The following is a 25,780-nucleotide window of genomic DNA, read 5'->3' as shown; positions in this document are numbered from 1 at the left end:
TGAGGTTTGACAGAGAGAGAGAGAGAGAGAGAGAGAGAGAGCTGCTGTACAAGGCACAGGTGCGGCCCCACCTTGAATACGCAGCTCTCTCCTGGATGTCCTGTGCCGCCACACACAGAAGGAGACTGGACAGCATCCAACGCCGCGCCATGTGTGTGTGTGAGAGAGAGAGTGTGTGAGTGAGTGTGAGTGTGAGTGAGTGTGTGTGTGTGTGTGTGTGTGTGTGTGTGTGTGTGTGTGTGTGTGTGTGTGTGTGTGAATAGTGCTACACTAGTGTGTGTGTGTGTGTGTGTGTGTGTGTGTGTGTGTGTGTGTGTGTGTGTGTGTGTGTGTGTGTGTGTGTGTGTGTGTGTGTGTGTGTGTGTGTGTGTGTGTGTGTGTGTGTGTGTGTACACTAGTAATATAGTTGTAAGATTTAATTAAATGTTCTGTGTAACTTCCAATCTGTTTTTACTTTCTCTTCAAAAACCAAGAGAACCCAAGCGGCGAAAACCTGTTGAGATGATCGTGGTAGGAAATAGTTTCTTTTCTTGGTGTGAACTTGTGGTGAATTTCAGTCCACTTTCTTCAAACAGTGAGTCGCTTCATTCTCAATGTGGCTCAATTACAAGTTCAAGTTTTCGCCACTTTATCCTCTTTTTCCTTTCTTCTTTTTCCTTCCAGTTTTTTTTTTCCTTTTTTTTCTCTTTACTTTTATTATTTATAGTTTTTTCCACTTCTCTCTTCACATCTACTTTCTCCACTTTATTATATCTATTTTTTTTATTCATGATCTTAGTTTGTCTTTTTTTTTTCCTAATCTTTAGACTTTATTCTCTCCTTTTCTGATGTTTCCATGTACTGCATCTTATCCTTTCACCTCATCTATCTATTGCTCTTTTCATGTTTTCTTTTCCTCATTCCTTCATGTGTGTCATCCTATCTTTTCTCATTTCCTGATTTTACTTTTCTCCAATTTCGTTCTTTTCCTTCCATTATCGTCATGTTTCCAGTCCTTCCTCTGAAAATGATTAAGTTTTTCCTCCACCTGTCACTCCATTGTCTTCATCCTGATGTTTCTGAAGCGAGACAACTGTCAGCCTCATTCGTCTCTCATTTCTCATATTCTCCAATTCATCGCTTCTCTCTGACTTTTTTTTTTTTTTTTTGCTTCCTCTGTGTATCTCCTTTGCCTCTTGTTTTTCTTTCTCCTTCTCCTCCTGTTCCTCGCTCCTTCCTTCCTCCAATTCTTTTTAGTATTCTTCATAGGTTTACTTCTACAACTTGTCTTAATGTTTATTCGTTTTCTCTTCACTAACTATAGCTTTTGTTTTTCTCATATTTCTTTCCTTCTCCTCCAACTGTACCTCCACCTACTTTTACTCCTCAGTCCTCACCCTCCACACATTCCTTTCCATATCAAACGCCAAGTATCAAACTTTTAATCCAATGATGCTAACTATCAAAGACTTCATTAGCGTCAAGAAATCTGGTATAGTATTTGGTATCCATCCCTTTGCGTCCCTTCATGCTCTCACCTCAGCCTCTCCTCCCACTGCTGGTCCGCGTCCCTCCGCTCCTCATGCAGTTGTCGTATCCGCGCATCAAAGTCTCGTCTCTCCTTCCCAAATGCCAAGATTTCCTCCTGCTCATCCTGCACTTTCATCTGCATCTGCATCTGTAAACATCAGGCACAAAAGTTTGCAAGTGGTATATGAGATATGGCAAGGGGGATGTAAGCAAAGTACTCATGTTCAGTGTTACGAATAGACGAATAGGACAAGAAATAATGGGAATAGGAAGACGAATAGGAAAAGAAATTGGATTTATAAAAACGATAGGAAGTAATTGGTTCTCAAAAAGAGTAGTGGATGGATGGAATATACTCTGTAGTCTGGTTGTTAGTTAAATGAATCATTACAGTCTTAAACGTAGATTAGACAAAATCATAAATGGAGATAATAGGTGGAAATAGGAAGGTTTTGTACAATGACTGCCACGTGTATCCCTGCTGGTTTCTTCCAACTTTCTTTATTTTATGTTCTTAAGTTGTTACGTTGGTGACTAGTACTCTCTCTCTCTCTCTCTCTCTCTCTCTCTCTCTCTCTCTCTCTCTCTCTCTCTCTCTCTCTCTCTCTCTCTCTCTCTCTCTCTCTCTCTCTCTCTCTCTCTCTCTCTCTCTCTCTCTCTCTCTCTCTCTTCAGCCCACACCAAAAAACTTTTTCAATCGTGTGACAGAATGATTAAATGATTAAATTGATTGAATTGTCTGTCATTCTTGCACGAGGTAAGATTTGCATGGCGGATTGAGTCTAGGAGTTTTATACGCCGGTGAAGAGAACGATTTATATACACTTTTTAAGCAAGGAATTTCACTTTCTTAACTATCAAACAGAAAATAGGAATGGCTTCAAAGATACAAGCCGTGGGGTGGAATAAGAAAGTAAGTGCCACTCTCTCCAAAAAGACAAAAGTGTGAGCCCTACACAAAGAAAAACGAAGTTAACACTATTACCACAGATTCCTTCCACTTCAGAGAGATGAAAGCCCTGGCCAGCTGTTGCACGTCGGGAGGGAGAGGGAACAAGAGCGGTAGAACAGAAAATGGAGAAAACTGGAAACGTAAAGATAGGAAAAGAGAGAAGGAAAGCGAGAATGTAAAGGAACCTAAATTGATAAACGATAAGAGGAGCTAATACGAATGACGTCAAACTAGTATTTTCTTATCTTGAGGAGAGAAGACAAAAAAAGTAGATAAAGAGAGAGTGAACAGAAACATAAGTAGAGGAAAACCAACTGACCCAAACGAGTAATTCCTCTTTTTTTTTTTTTTATGTAAGAGGGAGGACTACCAAGGGCAAACAAAATGAATATTAGAAAAAAAAAAGGCCCACTTGAATTGCAGTCTCCACAAAAGAAGCAAAAGAATTACTCAAAACTCCGGGACAAATATCTCGACACCTCTCTGACTGCAAATACGAACAAAATAGAATAACATGCAGAAAAGAGGAAAGGAAAGAAAAAAAAATAGAACGGGAGACACTGGATTGATAAACACTTTGAAATTATGGAAACGATATGTCGATTATTCCACATCCTTTACTTCCGGGTCAATGGTTCGTGAGAGCTGTTCAAAAGGCAATGGATAAGAGTCGCTCTCCTCACACAGGGCTTTGGATGCGTGTCTGGGTGTTGCTAATATCTGGCAGCCGCTAATTAAAATGATGAGGGTAATGATCGCAGGAAAAAAAAAACTTAAATCCTGATAGGCACCTTAATGAAAAGCACCTCTCTCTCTCTCTCTCTCTCTCTCTCTCTCTCTCTCTCTCTCTCTCTCTCTCTCTCTCTCTCTCTCTCTCTCTCTCTCTCTCTCTCTCTCTCTCTCTCTCTCTCTCTCTCTCGATGTATTTGTTTTATCTATCTACTTATCTACCAATCTATCTTTATCTATATCCATAAATGTATCACACACACACACACACACACACACACACACACACACACACACACACACACACACACACACACACACACACAGAGAGAGAGAGAGAGAGAGAGAGAGAGAGAGAGAGAGAGAGAGAGAGAGAGAGAGAGAGAGAGAGAGAGAGAGAGAGAGAGAGAGAGAGAGAGAGAGAGAGAGAGAGACCTGAAGCAAATGAAATGAATGGTCCCACTCACATCAAAGCCACCGTGCCTTTAATTATTAGTGCTGCGGGTCGTATCAGAGTATTGCATTACATATCAAAGTTAATTCTCCGCAGCGCCGCACACACTACTGTCCTTATAAATAACTAACGAGAGTAAATGGAAGTAAAGGAGGATGATAGAATAGAGGTAAGGGTTTCTTTTCCTATTCTAAAGTGGAAATGTGTCTTTTTTAAATAGATGAAAATAACGAGTCATGTTTTTGCTTCTGACCGGAGTGAAATGTAGAAATGAGTAGATTGATGTGTGTAAAATTGATGAAAGGAAGAGGAAGAGGAGGAGGAAGAGAAGAAGGAAGAAAGAGGAAGGGGAAGATGTGAGAGGGAATTAACTTTGATATGTTTCACGTACTGCTGTCCTAATGAATAACTAATGAGTGTAAATGGAAGTAAATGAGGATGATAGAACACAGGTGAGAGAGTATTTTTCTATACTGAAGTGGAAATGTGCCTCTTTCTTTGTCCGAGTCAAGTGAGAGGGAATTAACTTTGATATGTTTCACACACTGCTGTCCTAGTAACTAACTAACGAGAGTAATGGAAGTAAGTGAGGATGATAGAACAGAGGTGAGAGTTTCTTTTCCTATACTGAAATGGAAACGTGCCTCTTTCTTTCTCTGAATCATGTGAGAGAGAACAAATATAAGGTAGTTTCATTCATTATTCGTTTTATTATTATTTCCATTGTCACAAGTCCTTGTAGTAGTGTGTTGTATGTGTGAATGTGATGAATTGGGATGTTTATTTATTCATGGAGTACTTTCTGTGGTTCGTATGTTTAAGGCAACGCTGGAAAGTAAAGGTCTGTTTTGTCACTCACACGTGTTAATAAGAGGAATAGTCTATTTTGCTTGTACTCGGGATTCTTCTGCGGATGTAGTGTATAAGTGTTCAAAATGCAACACTTTCCTTCACTAACAATTCGTCAATCTAATAGAAGTTACATGAAAGACAACAGTTGAATAATTTTTGTCCGGCAATAATTGAATAATCCCACGTAGCTCCTGCTCTAAGAATTTGCAATAAAGCATTTACTTTCCTCCCGTTATAATCCAACACTATCTTCAAAGTTACATGAAAGACAACAGTTGAATAGTTCCTCGTTGTTTCCCTTTCTATGAGTATCCGTATAATAACACTTTCCCATCCTCACAATCCATCACACGTTTCAAAGTTATACGAGAAACAGTTGAATAATCTTCATTTCCTGTTTTGGTTTCACCTTTATAGTAGTGAAGGCGCTGTAGCCATTAGTACGCCTGACAGGTATAATTAATCGGGTTAAGACTAAGAAATCCTCCATTAGCCAAGCTGCCGCGTTTCCCACAATACAAAGCCGCAGTGAGGGACGTGAGACACCACCGCTACACACCATGACGCTACAACTTTCATCTACACACACACACTCACTCACTCACTCACTCTCTCTCTCTCTCTCTCTCTCTCTCTCTCTCTCTCTCTCTCTCTCTCTCTCTCTCTCTCTCTGCTATGGTCGTTCCTTGTTAACTTTCAGAGCATTATACAAAATTTTCGCATGAGCACACAGAAAAGAGAGTGCAAGATCTTATTTTTGTATTTTGCCGGCTACGATATAAGGATATTTATCGATTAATTCTTTACAACAACATTTAACTATTTCAGAACTGTTACCTCACTGGGCATTTCTTTTTCATTATCATTATGTTACCTTTAGATGGTGCCCCTCCAACAAAGAAAAATTATACATAGCTGTTTGAAGGAATATAAAACAGAAAATACGTTTCTAAAATGTGGCAAATGTCGGAGAAATTAGTACCATACTGTTAAATTCATGCATATTTGATTTAAAATGGAGTGACCATAAGGAGAAAACAGAAAGAGATTGATGGATTTTGTAGTTTATTATACCTACAAACTATCGACAAAATATCTGCATTACAGAATTAAGCTTAAGAGATATTTTACATCATAAAAAAAAACATTATTCTCTAGTGAAATGGTTAGGCTCACCCAGTGCTGCTTTAAAATGTGGTTTCAGTCCTGCCGTCTGGTCCCGGCTTGTCTGGATTGGCGGAACTTTTACGTAATAGTTTTATCTTTTTTTTTTTTTCCATCACGTCCTGCCGGAGGCTCGTGCGTTACCGTCATCTACAATTACTACTTTTTTTCTTCTTCTTCTATAAGTTGAAGTGGAAAGATAATCTACTATCCGCAGTCATTCATGTAACTGTCAGTAGCAAAGGTGACTCTCATATTAACCTTGTAAAAAATATGACGAAATGTTAAAATGTTTGGGTGTCAACACGACTCGGCCAAAAAGATACGGAAACTCACCAGAACAAACTTACTATAACAAGATCTAACTTTGGCCACAAGTTTGTCCAACCTCTTATGGCTCGGTAGAGGCCGCTAGAATATTTATTTATGTTACGAATTATTTCCATTATCAAGCTCATTGGCACGACAGGTGGTACAGTATAGCACTCTCATACATCGCGCCTCAATGAAATCTCATTTCTACACACATTAAAAGAAAGAGATGTACAATTTAACTACTTTTAAGCACGATATTGGTAAAAGTGAGGACGAATAAGAGACCAGGTTCACACACACACACACACACACACACACACACACACACACACACACACACACACACACACACACACACACACACATCAACCAGCCAGGTCATGCAGTCAGATTAAAGACCAAACCATGCATGATTGTGATATTTTCTGACTCTCTCTCTCTTTCACCACTATATCAGGTCGCCAGCCGTGCAGCGGATAATAATCAGAAGCGCAGGGCCATTACCTTCCTCTCGTCATTAATTATTGGCTTGTTAAGTGATCCTCTTCCCCGTGTTTATTTTGTGACGTGTTGGAGAGTAGGTTCATCGCCCGAATTAATGATGATGTGTGACTGGCTAAACTCTCACTCTCTCTCTCTCTCTCTCTCTCTCTCTCTCTCTCTCTCTCTCTCTCTCTCTCTCTCTCTCTCTCTCTCTCTCTCTTGATTATGGGACTGTCTACTGGACGTTTTATTGGTTTGGACGTGACTGTTCTTTGTTTGTGTGTGGAGGGATGGGAAGGAGTTTTTTCAGGTCAGCAAAGAATCGGAGCTGGATGAGGAGGACGATGGTAAGTAGAGGGAGAAAGAGAGAGAAGGAAGGAGACGAGGATGAAGTGGATATCGGGAAGAACATCAAACTTGAAGCGAATGAGTAGAAAATGGAGAAGGAGGAAGAGGAGGGGAAGGAGGAAGACGAAAACGAAATGCAGAAGATGAATAAAACTAAGAACGAAGAGTAATCCATGAAAAAAAAAAATAGGAAAAAAAATAAATGCAAGAAATAAAGAAACCAGGAACGTCAACAGATCAAAAGAGAGTGGAATCAAACTCTAATCAAAGTTGGCACCAAAGTTATATGGAAAAAAAATAATAAAATTCTTCAGCCTCGACACTAATCCATTCCAGCTGTTGAGATGGGAACACTCTTACAAAGTTTCACCAAAACAAATATATGACCAAAAGACACGAAACTAACAGATCACCAAACATTTTCCATACCCGAGCACAAAATAGGGGAGATAAAGTGAAATACTGTCCTTGCCTTGTTGTTTCAGTGTGAGAGGAGGAAGAGACAGGAATAAATCACCCAACATTTCCAAACTCGAGAAAGGAAAAGTAATAAGTTGGGAATATATCCTTGTCTTGATGCTTCCCGTGACAGAAATGCTATCTCACCACAGTTATTTCCAAAGTCCACCGAGATAATTAGCAGATTCTCAAGATTGTTTGTATTTTTAACCCTAGCAGTACTATCACAATTTACTCTTATATCGGATACCATTACAAGACTGTATTTGCTATGATGAAAGCGTTAAAAATCATCTTCAGCTATTCCATCATTAATATTGCAGCTCTATCTACTCTGTTTTGCTTAATAACAGTGTATTTTATGAAGCTTAAAATGATCTCTAGCACTGAAACTGTTAGTGATGTAGGAATCTGTCATTAGAACCTTAAAAACAGACTTAAAAACCCATAAAAACTTCAACTAGAGCATTTTTAAAGCAGAGAAAGTTACCAGAAATGTTGCCAGAGTATTACAGAACACAGATCTCAGACAATGACATATGGTCTAGAAAATAAGAGAGCAGACATAACCCTCTCACCTCCCAGTCCCTCCGCTGTTTTTCGTGATCTCTCTCCATGGCCATCATCTGTTCACGCAAGGACGCCTCTCCGGTGCCACAATCAGCAGCCCGTCGCCTCAGGATATCACACTCTGCCGTCAGCACCTCCATGTCGTCAGTAACCCTTCGCACCTGGCTCTTGTACCTGCCGGGAGTCACCTGATTAGCGTTCAAAGGGAGTCTTGTTACCTGAGAACCTGTTACGTGGAAGTTTGTGCCTCGGAATCTGGTTACTGTGAAGCTTGTTAGTTGACTTTTTTTTTACTAGACTTGTTATCTTGGATCTCATGAAAAGGGGGATTATTTTCTGTGTTGTTAAGTGTGTCTTTTATGTGACTTTGTAAGGATATACAGTTTAATGGTTCAGGTGTGAGAAATCAGTGAAACAATGTATATGTATCTCTCTCTCTCTCTCTCTCTCTCTCTCTCTCTCTCTCTCTCTCTCTCTCTCTCTCTCTCTCTCTCTCTCTCTCTCTCTCTCTCTCTCTCTCTCTCTCTCTTACACACTTTTCCTCATATCTTTTTTTATATCTCCGCTATCATCAACTTCCTTTCTTTCCCTTTCTCTCTCCTTTTTACTCCTAGTTTCCTTGCCTCCCTAGACCGTCTGCTTCTTGACCTCTTTCATTCTTCGAGTTTATCCTTGACCTCTCCAGTTTCATATTCTATTCTTTCTCCTTCCCTTTGTTTGTCTGTCTGGCTGTCTGTCACCGCACCTTCCCCACCTCGCGAACGCCTCCCCTCAAAGATTCACGAGTTCACAGGATACGTCCCTCCCACGGATCTGAGAGCGAGGGTTGGTCTTCTCTCTCTCTCTCTCTGTCTGTCTGTCTGTCTGTCTGTCTGTCTGTCTGTCTGTCTGTCTGTCTGTCTGTCTGTCTGTCTGTCTGTCTGTCTGTCTGTCTGTCTGTCTGTCTGTCTGTCTGTCTGTCTGTCTGTCTGTCTGTCTGTCTGTCTGTCTGTCTCTCTCTCTCTCTCTCTCTCTCTCTCTCTCTCTCTCTCTCTCTCTCTCTCTCTCTCTCGATGAAACTCCTGCCACTGTCTCGTCTCGCTCATGTTGCTCTTTGCCTTTCTTTTCTCCTCCATCCCTCATTTTTTTCTTCCTCCTTTTGTACCTCCACCACTATCATCACCACCATATATATATATTTTTTTTATCCTCCTTCCTTTTACCTACACCATCATCATCACCACCACTACTAGCACCATCACCACCACCATAACCTCCTTACTCTCTGCCTGCTTCTCCTCCTGCTCACCTGTTCTCGATCTCAGCCAGTCTCGTCTGCCACTCCAGCTCCAGCTTCTCCCTCTCCATGGCCTCCTGCGCATCCCTCTCTCTCATGATGAAGTCGTGGTGACTCTGAGGGGGACATAAGTCTTATAAATATCTTCCAAACACACACACACACACACACACACACACACACACACACACACACACACACACACACACACACACACACACACACACACACACACACACACACACACACACACACACACACACACTTCGCAAGGTTCATAAATGTGAAGAAACAAATTTAACACTGTAATGAAGTATATTTTGTTAATAACGTTGTGTTAAAGTCAGAGCCAAGGTCTCTCTCTCTCTCTCTCTCTCTCTCTCTCTCTCTCTCTCTCTCTCTCTCTCTCTCTCTCTCTCTCTCTCTCTCTCTCGTCACTTTTGACCGACACGCAGCCAACGGGGGCGGTAAAGGCAGCTTATTAAGACTAATCACTCAACCATACGCTAATTGGTCAGCTCACACGTGTGCACAAAACCTGTGGTCTGGAATCAAAATGGAACGAACAACCCAGTGTCTGATTTAATGCCAGATAATTGGGTTCGCTTAACTTTTTTTTTTTCGCTTTTTTTTCTCTCGTACTATGATTATGCGATTTTATTTTCGTTAGCCCTAATTATTTTGTTCGTTTCTTTGATTTAGGTTTGGTATTCATTGTTCTGCGATGAAAGGAGGGAGGGATTATTAGTGCCGCTGGTTCTTTTTATGAAGGATCTGTTGTTTTCGTCGACTGCCAGAACAAAAGATAACGGAGGGAGAGTTCAGATCGGATAACGGATTGGATGTTTGCTCTCTCTCTCTCTCTCTCTCTCTCTCTCTCTCTCTCTCTCTCTCTCTCACACACACACACACACACACACACACACACACACACACACACACACACACACACCAAAAAGAAACAAGCTAAAAAATAAATAACAAGAAGTCAGTGCATGAACAAAACAAGACCAAAACACGAATCCGACTAGCTTTCCTCCTCCCCGGCCAGGACGCTCGCCAACCTCCTCAAAGCCCTTAGTCAGTTTTCCCAAAGGCTTGTGGAGAGAACACGCACCACACAGGGGAAAGAAGAGGAAAGGCATGAATATTTATCACTTCAAAGGTAAATTGATTCTTGGTGGTAGCCGAGCGCAAGATGGAATACGAAACAGAGGCGTTTTGGTAACTGAGCAAGGAGGAGAGAGTTTTGCATGGAGGTTGCATCGTCGTTTTGCATTTTATTTATGTGTTTATTATGCGGTTGTTGTTGTTTTTTTTTACCTCTAGTAAATAAAGGTCTTACATCCTCAAGTTTCTACAGTCTAGGTTATCACTGCTTCCCGTGAGTTTAGTTGTGTTTGATTTCTAACTATCTATGACTTGAACTCAATGCCGGCCGTGGTACAGTGGAAACATGCGTGCTTTGGGGTCCAAGGGGTCTCCAAGCGCACAGGTTCGAATCCTGTCCACGGTCCGAGTGTAGGTTGGGCTTCCTCACTCGGGGCAATGGTTTCCTACCGGGTGGGCTTTGAGATATGAGGTACCTCAAAAATAAATTCCCGTGAAAAGCCCATTTGGTATAAATAAAAAAAAAAAAAAAAGATGGAGGTTTCAAGTCATTTATCCCATTCCTTTGATTAACTCTCTTGATCCTTTTCGGGGACTGGCATCTCACGGAGGGGCCTTTTCCCTTTATCGCTTCTGTTGCCCTTTGCTGGTTTTCACGTCTTACATAAAAAGGAGGAAAGCAAGACTATGACTGCAATTTAAGTCGTGGTTGTTGTGTGTGTCCTAGGCGTTCATACCATATCACTTGAGTTTTGGCTTTGCACAAATACCTTTTCTTTTTCTTTTTTCTGAAGATACGATACGTTTCACGCTATATGGTCATTGAAATAAACAGTTCTTTCACACTGCTAGTAATGAACGATGAATGGCTGACTGAAAGATCTGAAAGGAGTATAAAGCAGTCGTAAATTAAAGAGCGAGCTGATTCTTGATTTATTTTCTTTATTCAAAGCGTTACATGGTCAGTTTCTTGTTTACCTTCTCCATTATAAAAACAACCATATTCCCTCTATCATTAATATCTTTGAGTATTTTTTTTTTTCTTATCTTTCAGGGTCTTATCCTATTTCTTTACTTTGGTTGATGCCCCATGCCTCCCCGCCCTTTATTACTTCCTTCTGTGACAGTGACAATTTTTCACACCAACGGACAGTAGTTATTCAGTCCATCAACAAGTCAATAACTCAGTCACGCAACACACACACACACACACACACACACACACACACACACACACACACACACACACACACACACACACACACACACACACACACACACACACGGATAATTTCATTGCATTCATTTTTTCATTCGCTGCAACTGATACACTTAATTGCAGTGAGTTTCAACATTTCACAAACTGATGCACTTAAGCAGCGTAATCATGTGAGCTCAGCTTGTCATGCTGCATAGCTTTCCGTCTTTGAAGTGGGGAGTCTGAATCAATAGCGTCATAATTAAAACAAGACTCTACATTACTTCAATCAGGAGGAATCACTTGCCGCAGATGCATCAAACGTTTATCCCCGCTTACCTGTGTTTGTTGAAGGTTATTGAAGCGGGAATAAGTGTAAGTGTGCGACGAGAGGATATCGTAAAAGTTGTCAGGATAAAAACCCCAATGAGAGAGAAAGTAATTTGGTTCTTAATGTATCTAACTTTTTCTTTATTTTTTTGGATATGTTTTTTTTTTTTTCCTCTCTTTATTTTTCTCTGGTCTTTTTCAATGATAGATTTGTTAAAAGATGGGTTTAGTAAAAGTAAGAATGGTAATGATAGTAGTAGTACTAGTAGTAGTTGTAGCTGTAGTTGCTGTTGTTGTTGTAGTAGTAGTAGTAGTAGTAGTAGTAGTAGTAGTAGTAGTAGTAGTAGTAGTAGTAGTAGTAGTAGTAGTGGTAGTAGTAGTAGTAGTAGTAGTAGTAGTAGTAGTAGTAGTAGTAGTAGTAGTAGTAGTAGTAGTACTGGTAGTAGTAGTGGTAGTAGTTGCAGTAGTATTTGTGATGGAGGTGTTGGTTATAGAAGTTTATTAATCTTTCCTTTATCTATTTCTTTGTTAATACTAAGAATGTAGGCAATAAATATTGTGTTTACATATTGCTACAATAATAAACAGTGTCTTGACAGGTGGTGAAAATGATTGTCGCTATAGCTGTGAATCTGTCTCCGGTGGAAGAGGAGAATATCTTCAGAATGTTCGACTTCAATGAATATTAATACCATTATTGTATTCTGTATAGACTTTCATGTTTACTTTGATGCAGGTTCATACCCACTGATCCTCAAGGCCGATCAGAATACTGGTTACAGGAAAGAATTATTTGTGCGTGGCCATGCGTGGCGGTAAGTAATCCTCGTGAATACACCATCAAGCCCACACCTGGAATTGAGTTCAAGGTAAACCTGTGAATATGTGTCCACAAATTTACGTTATGTATGCCAATATAGGACACGTTATACAATTTGATTTGTTCGTCGTCCACTTCACACGCTGGCAGGTGTTTCTCAGTCTGCTAGATGGCCTGCAGCAGTAAGGCTCCGCTCTTCCGTATCGTTAAGGCAGGTGTGTAGCCAAGTGAACAACATGTTAGTCGGTCATGCATACGAGTAGGAACACCAGTGAGTATATTCTGAAACACTCCGCCGTATCTCTACCATATCTCAAAAGGATGCTCTTACGCCTCTAAAGATAGGTTAACAAGATTGATATACTATCAAGAAAAAATAAAACACTCTTAAGAATCCGTTAATCATTTCTGTTTCCTCTTAAAACATAGTCGTGGTGATAGAGCAAAGCGTTTCAGAATACGGGCCCAGCTGACCACACCTCACTGAGCTACACCTAACAGCTTCCGCCATCAATTCCTTGCTGGTGTGCGCGCCAGAGGTGTGCGGGCTGCAGAACAATGTGTTTATATGTTCGACACCAGAGAAGCAGAAGCGGTGGACAGTGTTAACGATAGTGTTTCTCCTTGCAATGAAACTGAACAGGACCATTTTCGAACTAAGCACACTGTGAAAAAGAAGTTTGTTGTCACTCGTTGCCCGTATGTGAGATTTTTTTTTTAACTATGTAGTAAAAAAATATAATCTTATAATTATGTACTTTATCATAAAACCATTTCCACACTCATGGTAAACATAATGATCTTGTTAAGCAGCCACCTGAAGCAAAACAATTCCTCGTTAATTTTATGATCACTGAGTAAAAAGCAAAAGTGATAAATTAATCATACACTTTCCCGGCCAACCAGCCAACCAGAAAATGTGTCCGTAGCGTCTGTTGTGCAAACGTGTTATCAATGAAAAATCGATCAGAGGAAACATCATATTATCTTCAACTGTTTTTATCATATTATCTTCAACTGTTTCTACTCCACTGCTTTGATTGCGAGTTTACATCTTCAATACATCATTCTTTTTAATACATTATCTTGCTTTCTATTACGTTTAAAGGAGACGAACTGATCACATACCTCAGTTTACACATCCACAAAGCTCCTCTCCCTCCCTCTTCCTCCCCTTCTTCCTGCCTCCATGCATGTATACATAACACTCCCATTTCGAAGCCAGGTAAAACTCATTCATTCAGTCACGCTATCAATCAGATAATCAACCAGTCAGTCAGTGAATTAGGCAATCAGTTAGGCGCACACACCTTTCAGTTCCACTCCGTTCACTGATTATTAAAACATTACTCCGCTGTTCAGGAATCCATTGAAATTTTCCATTGTGTGACGACCATCCCATACCTTGCCTGACACACACACACACACACACACACACACACACACACACACACACACACACACACACACACACACACACACACACACACACACACACTCTCTCTCTCTCTCTCTCTCTCTCTCTCTCTCTCTCTCTCTCTCTCTCTCTCTCTCTCTCTCTCTCTCTCTCTCTCTCTCTCTCTCTCTCTCTCTCTCTCTCTCTCTCTCTCTCTCTCTCTCTCTCTCTCTCTCAACATATTATATTTACCAACGCCGAGGCCGAACAATCCAGATCCACTTAAGCTCTGTAATTACGATCAGCTGATACCATTTTACGCATTAGCTTGATTGTAGTGCTCACTACTTCAACTGAGGGCACTGTTGCGCAATCCATGCGTAGGAACTCCTAACAATAGTTGACGCGAGACATTTGCTTCTTCTATAATGGCTGCAATGACTGGAAATTTGCCGCTATGATCAGTGGTGCCAGAAAAAAAATATGTATTCAAAAAAAGTGTACACAAAACGATATATAATGTAGAGTTAACTTTTTTTTCTGCTTTGATAATTCACTGATGGTGTGTTTTGTAAGTGGAAAATGGGAAAAGTTATTTGATTTTTATTTCGGGTAACTTTGTATCCACGGTGTGTGTGTGTGTGTGTGTGTGTGTGTGTGTGTGTGTGTGTGTGTGTGTGTGTGTGTGTGTGTGTGTGTGTGTGTGTGTGCATATCCGCGATACGGCAGCCGAGAAGTCGTCAATATTTATGTAAACGATGAAGAATAACCATCATAAACTCCCTCCCCCCCACTCATTCTCTCTCTCTCTCTCTCTCTCTCTCTCTCTCTCTCTCTCTCTCTCTCTCTCTCTCTCTCTCTCTCTCTCTCTCTCCGTAAAATTAATGATCAGGCACATAATATAAAGATAAATTACATCCTCTCCTCACCTCTCCTCTACTCATCTTACAAGTGAACGTCTGGCGAACATTGAATTAATATCTAAATAACAAGGTTACATAATTTAAGTACAATACTTGATTTAAGGGTAACACACTTCCGAAACCTGATGTGATTATTCATATTGCACTACGTCGAGTGAGATTACTTCTGACACGATAGTATTAGGTTATGGTAGTAGAGGGTTACTTGGAGAACGCATGGTGTGTGGTAACAGTTAATAAGTTTTTCTTGAATGCGGTTGATTTGAAGACCAGATATTTGTCAAAGGGAAGAGCTATGCCAGACCTTAATAATATTCTGTAGTTTTATGATTCTATATTTGAGGAGTAAGTAAATCTTCATAGGATGTACTCTTATGTATCTTTTGCTTCTTTCATCTTGTTTTGATATCTGTGCAGAACATCAATAAGAAATTAAAGCTCCGTGTTAAATTTACGTGTTACAATTTCGGTTTTATAAGAGATGTGGTCTGGGAGCATTTTTTTTTTATTACATACGATTACTTGTACTGATGAGATGATGATGATGATACTACTACTACTACTACTACTACTACTACTACTACTACTACTACTACTACTACTACTACTACTACTGCTACTTCTACTACTACAACAACCACTACTGCTGTTGTTGCTGATACTACTACTACTACTTCTTCTACTACTATGAATAATAATAGTAATAATAATAATGATAATAATAATAATAATAATAGTAATAATAATAATAATAATAATAATAATAATAATAATAATAATAATAATAATAATAATATTAATGATAATAATAATAATAACAAAAATAATAATAAAAATAATAATAGCAATAATGATGATGGTGGTAATAATAATAATAATAATAATAATAATAATAATAATAATAATAATAATAATAATAATAATAATGGTAAAATGAAAAGAAAACGTGGACACAATCAAGAGCATTACTTTCAGGAGGTGGATGGAGCAGGACACCGCGTAATTGCCGTGAGTGTTGGAGACATTTCTGTTTAGACTGTAAGTCCCTACCAGATTCTCAATATCCTCACCATGAAATAGCAGCAGCAGCAGTAGTAACAGCAGTAGTAATGGTGGTGATGATGATTGTAGTAGTAGTAGTAGTAGTAGTAGTAGTAGTAGTAGTAGTAGTAGTAGTAGTAGTAGTAGTAGTAGTAGTAGTAATAATAATAATAATAATAATAATAATAATAATAATAATAATAATAATAATAATAATAATAATAATAATAATAATAATAATAATAATAATAATAATAATAAATACTTTATTTAGTCAATTTGTAATGATACATACGAATTGAAACTCTTTGTGGATCCAGATCATTCAAAGTTACAGTTACACAATACATACAGTACAACACACAATAAAATATCTGTGACAAGGTAAGGTCCAAGACTAAAACTATATACACTACACTATTTTAAAACCACCATGCTGTAAATTCATCATGCATCAGAATCGAAATCACAATGGAAGCAATAACTTTACCTTTTAGCATGGACAGAATGATACAATTTAATGCTAACTGGTACAAATCAATTTCTATATCTAGATGTTTTCTGTGAAGGCAAACCCAATCTTTTTCCAGATCTTAAGAACACGTAGTTATCATTGAGAGGATGGGTATTGTCGTTCATTATTTTCCTAGTTGTACACAATACATTTCTAGAATATAGGTCATCTAGTGTTGTTACCTTTACACCCAATTTACCAGCAATTCTCACAACCTTTTTGAGTTTCTTCTTGTTTTTTACAGTTAAGCACCCATACAGCGTTGTTAAACCAAAACATAGAGTTGACTCAATAACAGACTTACAGAACATAGCAAGAATAGTATTTTCAACTTTTAGATTTCTTAAAATTCTCAGAAAGTGAATTCTCTGCATACATTTGCCATACACCTTTTTTGTGTTTACATCACCAGTTATTTTATCAATTTTCACCCCTAAATATTTATAATCATTTAGTAGTAGTGATGGTGGTAATGATGGAAATAGTAGTAGTAGTAGTAGTAGTAGTAGTAGTAGTAGTAGTAGTAGTAGTAGTAGTAGTAGTAGTAGTAATGGTGGTGGTAATAGTAAAGGTGGTGGTAGTAGTAGTAGTAGTAGTAGTAGTAGTAGTAGTAGTAGTAGTAGTAGTAGTAGTAGTAATAGTGACGGTGGTGGTGGCTGCAGTGGTGGTGTTGGAAGTGCAAATACTAATGGTAATACAGTAATAGCATTAGCTGCAGCGAAAGTTAGGCGTTCTGTCTCTGCCAGTTTTCCTCGCCCCTCCAACTGTTAACTCTATATAAGGGCCTTATCCTCCTTGTATGGAGTACTCTTCGCATGTTTTGGGGGGCTTCCACTCACACAGTTTTATTAGGATGGTATCAAAAACTTTTCGTCTCATCAACTCCCATCTTCTGACTGACTGTTTTCAGCCTCTTTCTCATCGCCGAAATGTTGCATCTCTTTCTATCTTTTATCGCTATTTTCATGCTAACTGCTATACTGATCTTGCTAACTGCATGACTCCCCTCCTGCGGTCTCGCTGCACAAGGCTTTCTTCTTCCTCTCATCCCTATTCTGTCCAACTCACTAACGCAAGAGTTAACCAGTACTCTCAATCATTCATAATTTTCTCTGGTAAACTCTGGAACTTCTATCAGCTTCTATATTTCCATCTTCCTACGACTTGACTTTTTTAAGAGGGAGGTTTCAAGACATTTGTCCGTTTTCTGGCTAACTCCTCACTTATCTTTTAGGGAACTTGTAGTTCAAGTGGAGCTTTTTTTTCAATATCTTGTTGCCCTTGGCGAGCTTCCCTCTTGTATATAAAAAAAAAAAGCAGCACCAGCAGCAGCAGCAGCAGCAACGTTACATTGCGTTCCTCACTGATGACGATAAAAAATTTTACGACCCACAAATCTTTGGATTTTAAAACAGCATATGTTCATGTAGTATCATCTTTGTATGATATAATGTTGACAGGTTGTGAAATTAGCCGTAGTTTATGTGTGTGTGTGTGTGTAATTTTTTTTTTTTTCACTGTTTGACCTGCTGCAGTCTCTGACGAGACAGCCAGACGTTACCCTACGGAACGAGCTCAGAGCTCATTATTTCCGATCTTGGGATAGGTCTGAGACCAGGCACACACCACACACCGGGACAACAAGGTCACAACTCCTCGATTTACATCCCGTACCTACTCACTGCTAGGTGAACAGGGGCTACACGTGAAAGGAGACACCCAAATATCTCCACCCGGTCGGGGAATCGAACCCCGGTCCTCTGGCTTGTGAAGCCAGCGCCAGAGGACCGGGGTTCGATTCCCCGACCGGATGTGTGTGTGTGTGTGTGTGTGTGTGTGTGTGTGTGTGTGTGTGATGGCATAGCAATTCTATATACAGATGTAAAACCAAAAAAAAAAAAACATTTCAAAGCCGTCGCTCTATGCGTGTTATGAACTTTTCATTCCCCTTTGGTTGCAAATACATACTGAAGTCATGAAAGTGCCAATAGATTAAGCCTACACACACCGCTAAGGAAAATCCACTCAGACTAAAGACCATTACTTGATATTTGCCAGGTCGTCATTGGTAGCTTGAGAATACACCATCACACTTGCATCTTTACCAAAATGAAGGGAATGAATAAACTTTTGAAGATGTAACTAAGGAAATGCTAAATGTGGGGTTACAGGACACCCATTTTGCATTTTGCTCTGTAGACAGGCACGTTCCAAATTACTAGACGGTTCACAGGGGGCTAAGTCACAAGTATGTCGTTATGGCAGCAATAACGTGGAGGTGCGTAGCCAGGTAGTTAACCTTTACGCGAAATCAAATTAGAGGAATAAGGAGAGCATCTGACAATATCATTCTCAGCTCAGAGTAACGTCCTGGAGCACACACTCCTTGAAATTCTTATGCAGCAGAGCGGGTCGTAACGATGTGTAATCCCCGGAAGACAGTGGCATGCGGAAAGTTTACATGCTGTGTTTGCTGCGGTGTTTGGCCCGAAACATGAAACTTAATTGGGAGAGCATCGGCCCTGACCCAAATTGCAATAAAGGGATCAGGTCATGTTCGTTGCGGGGAGGCGCGCGGCAAGTGAGCATGTGAAGTTTAATACGTGCAAGGTTGGGAGTTATACAATGTCATGGTGGTGGTTTTGTTTGCGAGGCTTACGTAATTGCTTTCTCAGACGTGCGTGAGCAAGGAAACTCCCGAGTAAGTTGAGCAGCCTAAAACAATCTTTCTATTCATTCATACATTTCTCACCTAGTGGTAGATCTAAGGAACTGATGGACTTATCATATCATTGTGCTTGTTATGGATAGGCAGAGCAGATAAAAAAAAACTCGTTTCAATAACCAAAATGGGCAGCACTTTTTAACAGTCTTCTAAAAGTCTCATTCTTGTATATCAACAGGGAGTCTTGCTCTAACTATCTTCACAACGTATAGAAGATGCTATCCAACCACCATAAAAGATAGGAAATAACTAAATTGTCACTCCTCATCTACATATAAGTTAGCCTATCGATAAGTCAATCTCTCCCACCCATTCCTGTCCCCGCAGCTTCCCTACAATCAGCTCATCCACGACCATTCCGTCCTGGCCACATGGGAATTATTCAGTCAATCAGCGCACCAGCCAATCAGTCTCTCACGCATTCAATCACTCAATCGCTCGCTCGCTCACGCACACATTGCTGTTTCACGCAACTGAATACTTGTCATCAAAACAATATTCAGCATTTCACGAACTAAATAATCTTACCCTTCCCAATCCCTGTCCCTCCCCTCTCCCAAATATCCACCCTCCCATCCCCCGAAACGCCCACACTCCACCCACACCAATAGCCACATCCACCCATCCACCCCGACACTCACACACACACACACACACACACACACACACACACACACACACACACACACACACACACACATACACACACACATTAATAAAGACCTCATCAGATTACTTAAGCTACAAAGGCAACGTGTGATTACATATAATACTCTGATGTAATAGATTACTAATTGTATCATTTTAAAACATTCGGGACAAAATAATGAATTCTCATCGAATTGGCTTAATTACATCAACGTCTATAATTATAACAAAATATGAATTACATCACTTCAAAAAATATATATGGTCATTCCGTCATTCTTTTGATGGAGGACACATAAATATTAAATACTTAGGGTTTTTATTCATCTATCGTGATACAAAATATATTATGTATGTTTAATTTTCACCTGGTTGATTTCATCGCTGATAACCCAGAAAAATATACAAAACATTTTACATGCGTTACCCCTTTCACTTTAAGGGGTTGGGGGCGGGGAGTGAGGCGTCTCATGGTTTTTGAAATGTCGTAATATGTATGCTAATTTCTTATATAATTAAATTCAACCTCATCGCAGGATTTACTGAACAATAAGTGAATATCAATCATGCCCACCGTGCCTCGTGAACCGAACGATCAGCTGGATCAATGGGCAGCCTCGCGGAGATAGCTGGATCAATGGGCAGCCTCGCGGAGATTACTGTCCTCTGTTCACGAACGATACACTTCCTCCTCACGTTCAGGACTCAGCGTTATGGCCTGTTACTGGCTAGTAGTGTTTAGTGGAAAGCATACATTTTGTAGTGCTTCATTGTCTCTTTACCAACACGACTTTGTTTGAGTACATGAAAACCATCCTTCACCGCCAATAACACTCCAAGAAAAGACACCAAGTGAGAAGCATAAAGGTTTGTAAATTTCTGGGTTGCTGAGAAAATTATACTATAGTCATTTTAAGGTGCTTAGGGAAACATGGAGTGCGTTAATGCCCACCCTGTGTAATCAGACACTGCCCCTCCTGGCGAGGCTTGCGTCTTGCACGCAGGCCACTAACGAGGTCAAGCGCGCCTTTCATTGCCGTCACGGTGTTTTATCCATTAATTGTAAAGCTTAATCTGTATGTTTTACTTTATGCTTCGAAAAACTAATATGCACATGCATGAAGTTTCTGATTATTTGGTATTGTTGTCGGGGCGTCTTTTTCAGTCAATTAAAATGAATCATCAGCACTTTATATCCTGCTATACCACAGCTTTTCTATTTTCATGACTTCAATAATTTCGAAAGTAATATATATATATATATATATATATATATATATATATATAGAGAGAGAGAGAGAGAGAGAGAGAGAGAGAGAGAGAGAGAGAGAGAGAGAGAGAGAGAGAGAGAGAGAGAGAGAGAGAGAGAGAGAGAGAGAGAGAGAGAGAGAGAGAGAGAGAGAGAGAGAGAGAGAGAGAGAGAGAGAGCCTTTCCAGCAGTCTATCTCCATCCTGGGGGTGGAAGTAGACGCAGGCCTAACTTTCACCACCCACGTGAGGAGGGTTGCCAGGGATGCGGCGTGGAGGCTGAGCTGTGTCCGACGCGTTGGGAAGTTGCTCGACGGTCCGGGGATAGCGTCCCTCTACAGGGCCCAGGTCAGGCCCGTCATGGAGTACGCTCCCCTCACCTGGTCCTCCTGCCCACCCTCCTATCTTGCCGGGCTTGACAGGATCCAGGCAAGAGCGCAGAGGATGGTGCAAATGAGGAACCAGGACCAGCAGCCCAACTTTCAACCTCTACAGCAGCGGCGAGACGTGGCGGGCCTGTGCGTCATGTACAAGGCCCTCAGGCAACAGACTCCACACCTGGCACCACTACGCCTGCCACCCCATCCATCCCCACACATGACACTCGAACCGCCGGCCTAATAGACCACCACCTCACTGTGACTGTGCCCTTTGCGAGGACCGAGAGTCACCTCCGTTCCTTCCTCCCTCGTTACAGCCGCATGTGGAACCGGCTGGTGCAAGACACAAACATACACCACTCTACATGCCTCCAGGCGTACAAAAGAGGCGTGAACGAGTGGCTAAAGTGCTAGTGTGACACCAATAAGTGCAGTGAAAGTGTGTAATTATATACTATTATCAAATTATCAACTTGTCTCACTTCTGTAAATATTGTGTATTTTCTTTTTGTTGCCAAGATAGGCCTGAACTATACCATAGTCTCAGACCTCTGGTATGTACAACACATGTAACCTAGTTTAAATAAAAAAAAAAAAAAAAAAGAGAGAGAGAGAGAGAGAGAGAGAGAGAGAGAGAGAGAGAGAGAGAGAGAGGGGTTGGGGACGGGGGGAAGAGCACTCGTCCTGTGTGAGGGACTCGAGGGATTAACAATAACACGTGAAGCGCAGACACTGTTATAGGATAGCCAGGTGTCAGGCAGTGTTTATCGAGTCACCAGATCAATGTCAAACCTCTGCAACACCTCGGGACACTGCTTCCACATGGGGACAGAATCCAGGGCACACCAAACTCCGCTGTTTCTCTTAATGTTTGTGAGCACAGAATATGGGTGTAAACTGACGGCGCGCCAGTACCGCCTGTGGGGACACACGGTGGAGGCATGCCGATATAGCTCTGCCTCCCTTGTACTCCCCTGCTTTGACAAGGCCTTCCTGCACCATGACTGCATTGTGCTAATCACACACACACACACACACACACACACACACACACACACACACACACACACACACACACACACGCCCGGTAGCTCAGTGGTTAGAGCGCTGGCTTCACAAGCCAGAGGATCGGGGTTCGATTCCCCGGCCAGGTGGAGATATTTGGGTGTGTCTCCTTTCACGTGTAGCCCCTGTTCACCTAGCAGTGAGTAGGTACGGGATGTAAATCGAGGAGTTGTGACCTTGTTGTCCCGGTGTGTGGTGTGTGCCTGGTCTCAGGCCTATCCGAAGATCGGAAATAATGAGCTCTGAGCTCGTTCCGTAAGGTAACGTCTGGCTGTCTTGTCAGAGACTGCAGCAGATCAAACAGTGAAACACACACACACACACACATTTAACGAAATCAGTTATATGCAGCAATACGTCAGTCTTCTCATCTCCATGTCCTTGACCTTCCATTCCTCAGTGTTATGCATGTCCTGCGAGAGAGACAGCGGCACTTGCATTCATCACCATCTCACTAAAGACCTCAAACATTAATTGGCACTGAATGGATGAGTAAACTGTGGGTATCCTAATGGATCACCTGAATTACCAAAGTCGCCATTAATTACTTAAATACTTTACTCAGGTTGCAGGTCACCATGGAAATCCCTGCAATCTTAAAACATCTATTCCCTACTATTGTGCATCAGGTTTCTCCACGCCTCTTAATCAAATACCAGGAACCAGAGTCAGCAATGTCTGTGTCTTATTGTAGTCGTCGCCAACTTGCTCGTGTTTGGCTTACTCCTTAAGGCGGCGCCATACTAACATTTCTTTCCGTCGTTGTAGAAAATTTCCATGTTTTTTTTTTACTGTTCCATCGACTGTTTCCGTCGTCATGAGTCAGACGAAACGCACCGATTTCCTTTAGCGTTAATTTTTAGTAAAATTAAGAGCTATAGGTTCTAATCAAATTTTTTTTTCTATTATAATGATGCTATTATTCTAACTTAATAAGTTAATGAATATATATATATATATATATATATATATATATATATATATATATATATATATATATATATATATATATATATATATATATATATATATATATATATATATATATATATATATATATATATATATATATATATATATATATATATATATATATATATATATATATATATTTATTTATTTATTTATTTTATTCATTTATTTATTTATTTTCTGTTCGAGCCTTGCAGTGAAAAGTGGTTCAGTTTGTTTACATTCCTCGGGGACCGCGACGCTCTAAGGCAGAACTTCCAAGCAGCAACTGGCCAAGATGAGCTGCTTTGTTGTTTATCAGTGGACAAAGCTGTCTGAAGAGTTTCTCACAGAGAGCATTAGAGGCCAAAAATAGCAACGGCAAAATAGCATCGGCTTGCTGGGGGTGAAGGGGCAGCCATGTTTATTTATCGACGACAAACGCCACAGAGGCGAAATCGAGTTTCTGTTTGACGACGAACGTCCACAAAAGTTGACAGTCTTCAGAAAGTTGACGGCAAAAGTTGATGGAAAAATGCTTGTGTAACGCCGCCTTTACTCCGTGAACTTCAAACAAAAGTGGTTCAGTTGAGCGAAACAGGACAGCCAGACACACCACGCTACACACACCTTTCATCTCACCTGACTTAACTGTACTTTTCACTGGGAAAACTTAGAATCCTGAAGGATGCTTTTCTTTTTCAATGAGAGTTCGAACTCCTCTCAATGGCGGTACGGAAGGATTGAACATACTCCGAAGTACTAAAGAAACTGGTAACGCGTAGCGGGCAGATATAACACTTCAAGAGGCACCACTCTTAAAATATGTACCCCTCGTCAGTACAGATTGTCCCCCATCGCCACCAGCGTCTCTGTCCAAAGCTAAAGGTGCGTGGGATAATCAAGATAAACGAGGCAGGAGTAACAAAAAACAATAACAACAACAACAAAAACAAAAACAACAACAACAGCAATAATGATGATAACAATAATAATCGTTGAGAGAGAGAGAGAGAGAGAGAGAGAGAGAGAGAGAGAGAGAGAGAGAGAGAGAGAGAGAGAGAGAGAGAGAGAGAGAGAGAGAGAGAGAGAGAGAGAGAGAGAGAGATATCGTACCAACATACAGACTACAGGCGAAGAGACAACAGCTAGAAAACAAGCAACAATCGTACAGAAAAACGAACAGACAGATAGAAAACCAACAAACAGAGGAAGAAAGGTCTCACCCTGAAAAAAATCAAATGAAATAAAATAGAATATTCCAACGGGCGAAAAAAAAATAAATAAATAAAACTGAAAACGGTTTAGTATTTTACCAAACATTTTACAACCAGCCAACTACTTTTTTTTACCATCCCTGCCGCTCTCTCCACCCGCCTCGCGCTGCTTCGTTACAGGGGACAGATTGCAAGGGAAAAGGGAAGGAAACACAGAGAAATTTTTTTTTTGTATGTATTGTCTTGCTCTCTCTCTCTCTCTCTCTCTCTCTCTCTCTCTCTCTCTCTCTCTCTCTCTCTCTCTCTCTCTCTCTCTCTCTCTCTCTCTCTCTCTCTCTCTCTCTCTCTCTCTCTCTCTCTCTCTCTCTCTCTCTCTAAGTTGTGGACTTGAACCAACTGTTGTAATTAAGACTTTGTCAAACCCGTTCCCGTTTGCAACATCTTGTGATTAATAGCCAGCCTCGCCCAGCCTCTCCTTCCCTACACTGGCCTTTACTGAACAGTGAGATTAGCAGCTGTACTAGTGGAATAACTTTATCTTACGTAAACCGTATGGCAGTGAGAGTAACGGCATAGCGGCACAGTGGATGGTGACTGGTTGAAGTTGACGGGTGATTGGCTGACAGAATCCAAGGCAGATGCTGATCAGAAGCCAGTGGGAAAGGAGTAATTCGACAGCATCTCATTATTTAACTCAAACTTCCATAAATACAGTCGTAATCTTCACGTGAAACACCACAATGTCACTGTGAGTAAATTTACAAAAATTTGATGCAAGAATCAGGAAGAATGTTGTGATGTAGAAAACAATAGATGGTGAAACACACCACGTGCAGGAGAAATAATTGAGTGATAGGGCACAGAGTCACTGCGCTGTTGTTGGACTAACCCTGGGACACTTTTGTCACTAATTCGAGGTGAATTGTGCTATTAAGCTCGGACTGGCTTTCTTTCATTTGTAGAATCACATGAAATGTAAGTAACCATTACAATATTGTAAGGAATGTAGCCAAGAGAAAGATTAGTGATTTGACCTTGATATTCCAACCCCATCCTTCCTCATCTCCTCCCTCCTCCCCACGTGTGTGTGTGTGTGTGTGTGT

The 25,780-nt window shown here is 40.5% G+C and overlaps 1 protein-coding gene across 5 annotated transcripts in view; it reads right to left on the bottom strand.

The window, feature by feature from the left end:
* LOC123504992 (trichohyalin-like) overlaps positions 1-25,780 on the bottom strand; it is a 335,118-nt gene that overhangs the window by 150,725 nt on the left and 158,613 nt on the right. For all 5 annotated transcript variants that reach the window (XM_045255983.1, XM_045255984.1, XM_045255986.1 and 2 more), the window contains 3 exons: positions 9,124-9,227; positions 7,844-8,009; positions 1,518-1,657 (listed from right to left, as the gene is read on the bottom strand). In XM_045255983.1, coding sequence (XP_045111918.1) covers positions 1,518-1,657; positions 7,844-8,009; positions 9,124-9,227 — 410 coding nt within the window. The remainder of the gene's footprint in view (positions 1-1,517; positions 1,658-7,843; positions 8,010-9,123; positions 9,228-25,780) is intronic.

Source organism: Portunus trituberculatus, chromosome 17 (genome assembly GCF_017591435.1).
Source record: "Portunus trituberculatus isolate SZX2019 chromosome 17, ASM1759143v1, whole genome shotgun sequence".
NCBI lineage: Eukaryota > Metazoa > Arthropoda > Malacostraca > Decapoda > Portunidae > Portunus > Portunus trituberculatus.
This window is presented reverse-complemented; position numbering and strand designations above follow the sequence as displayed.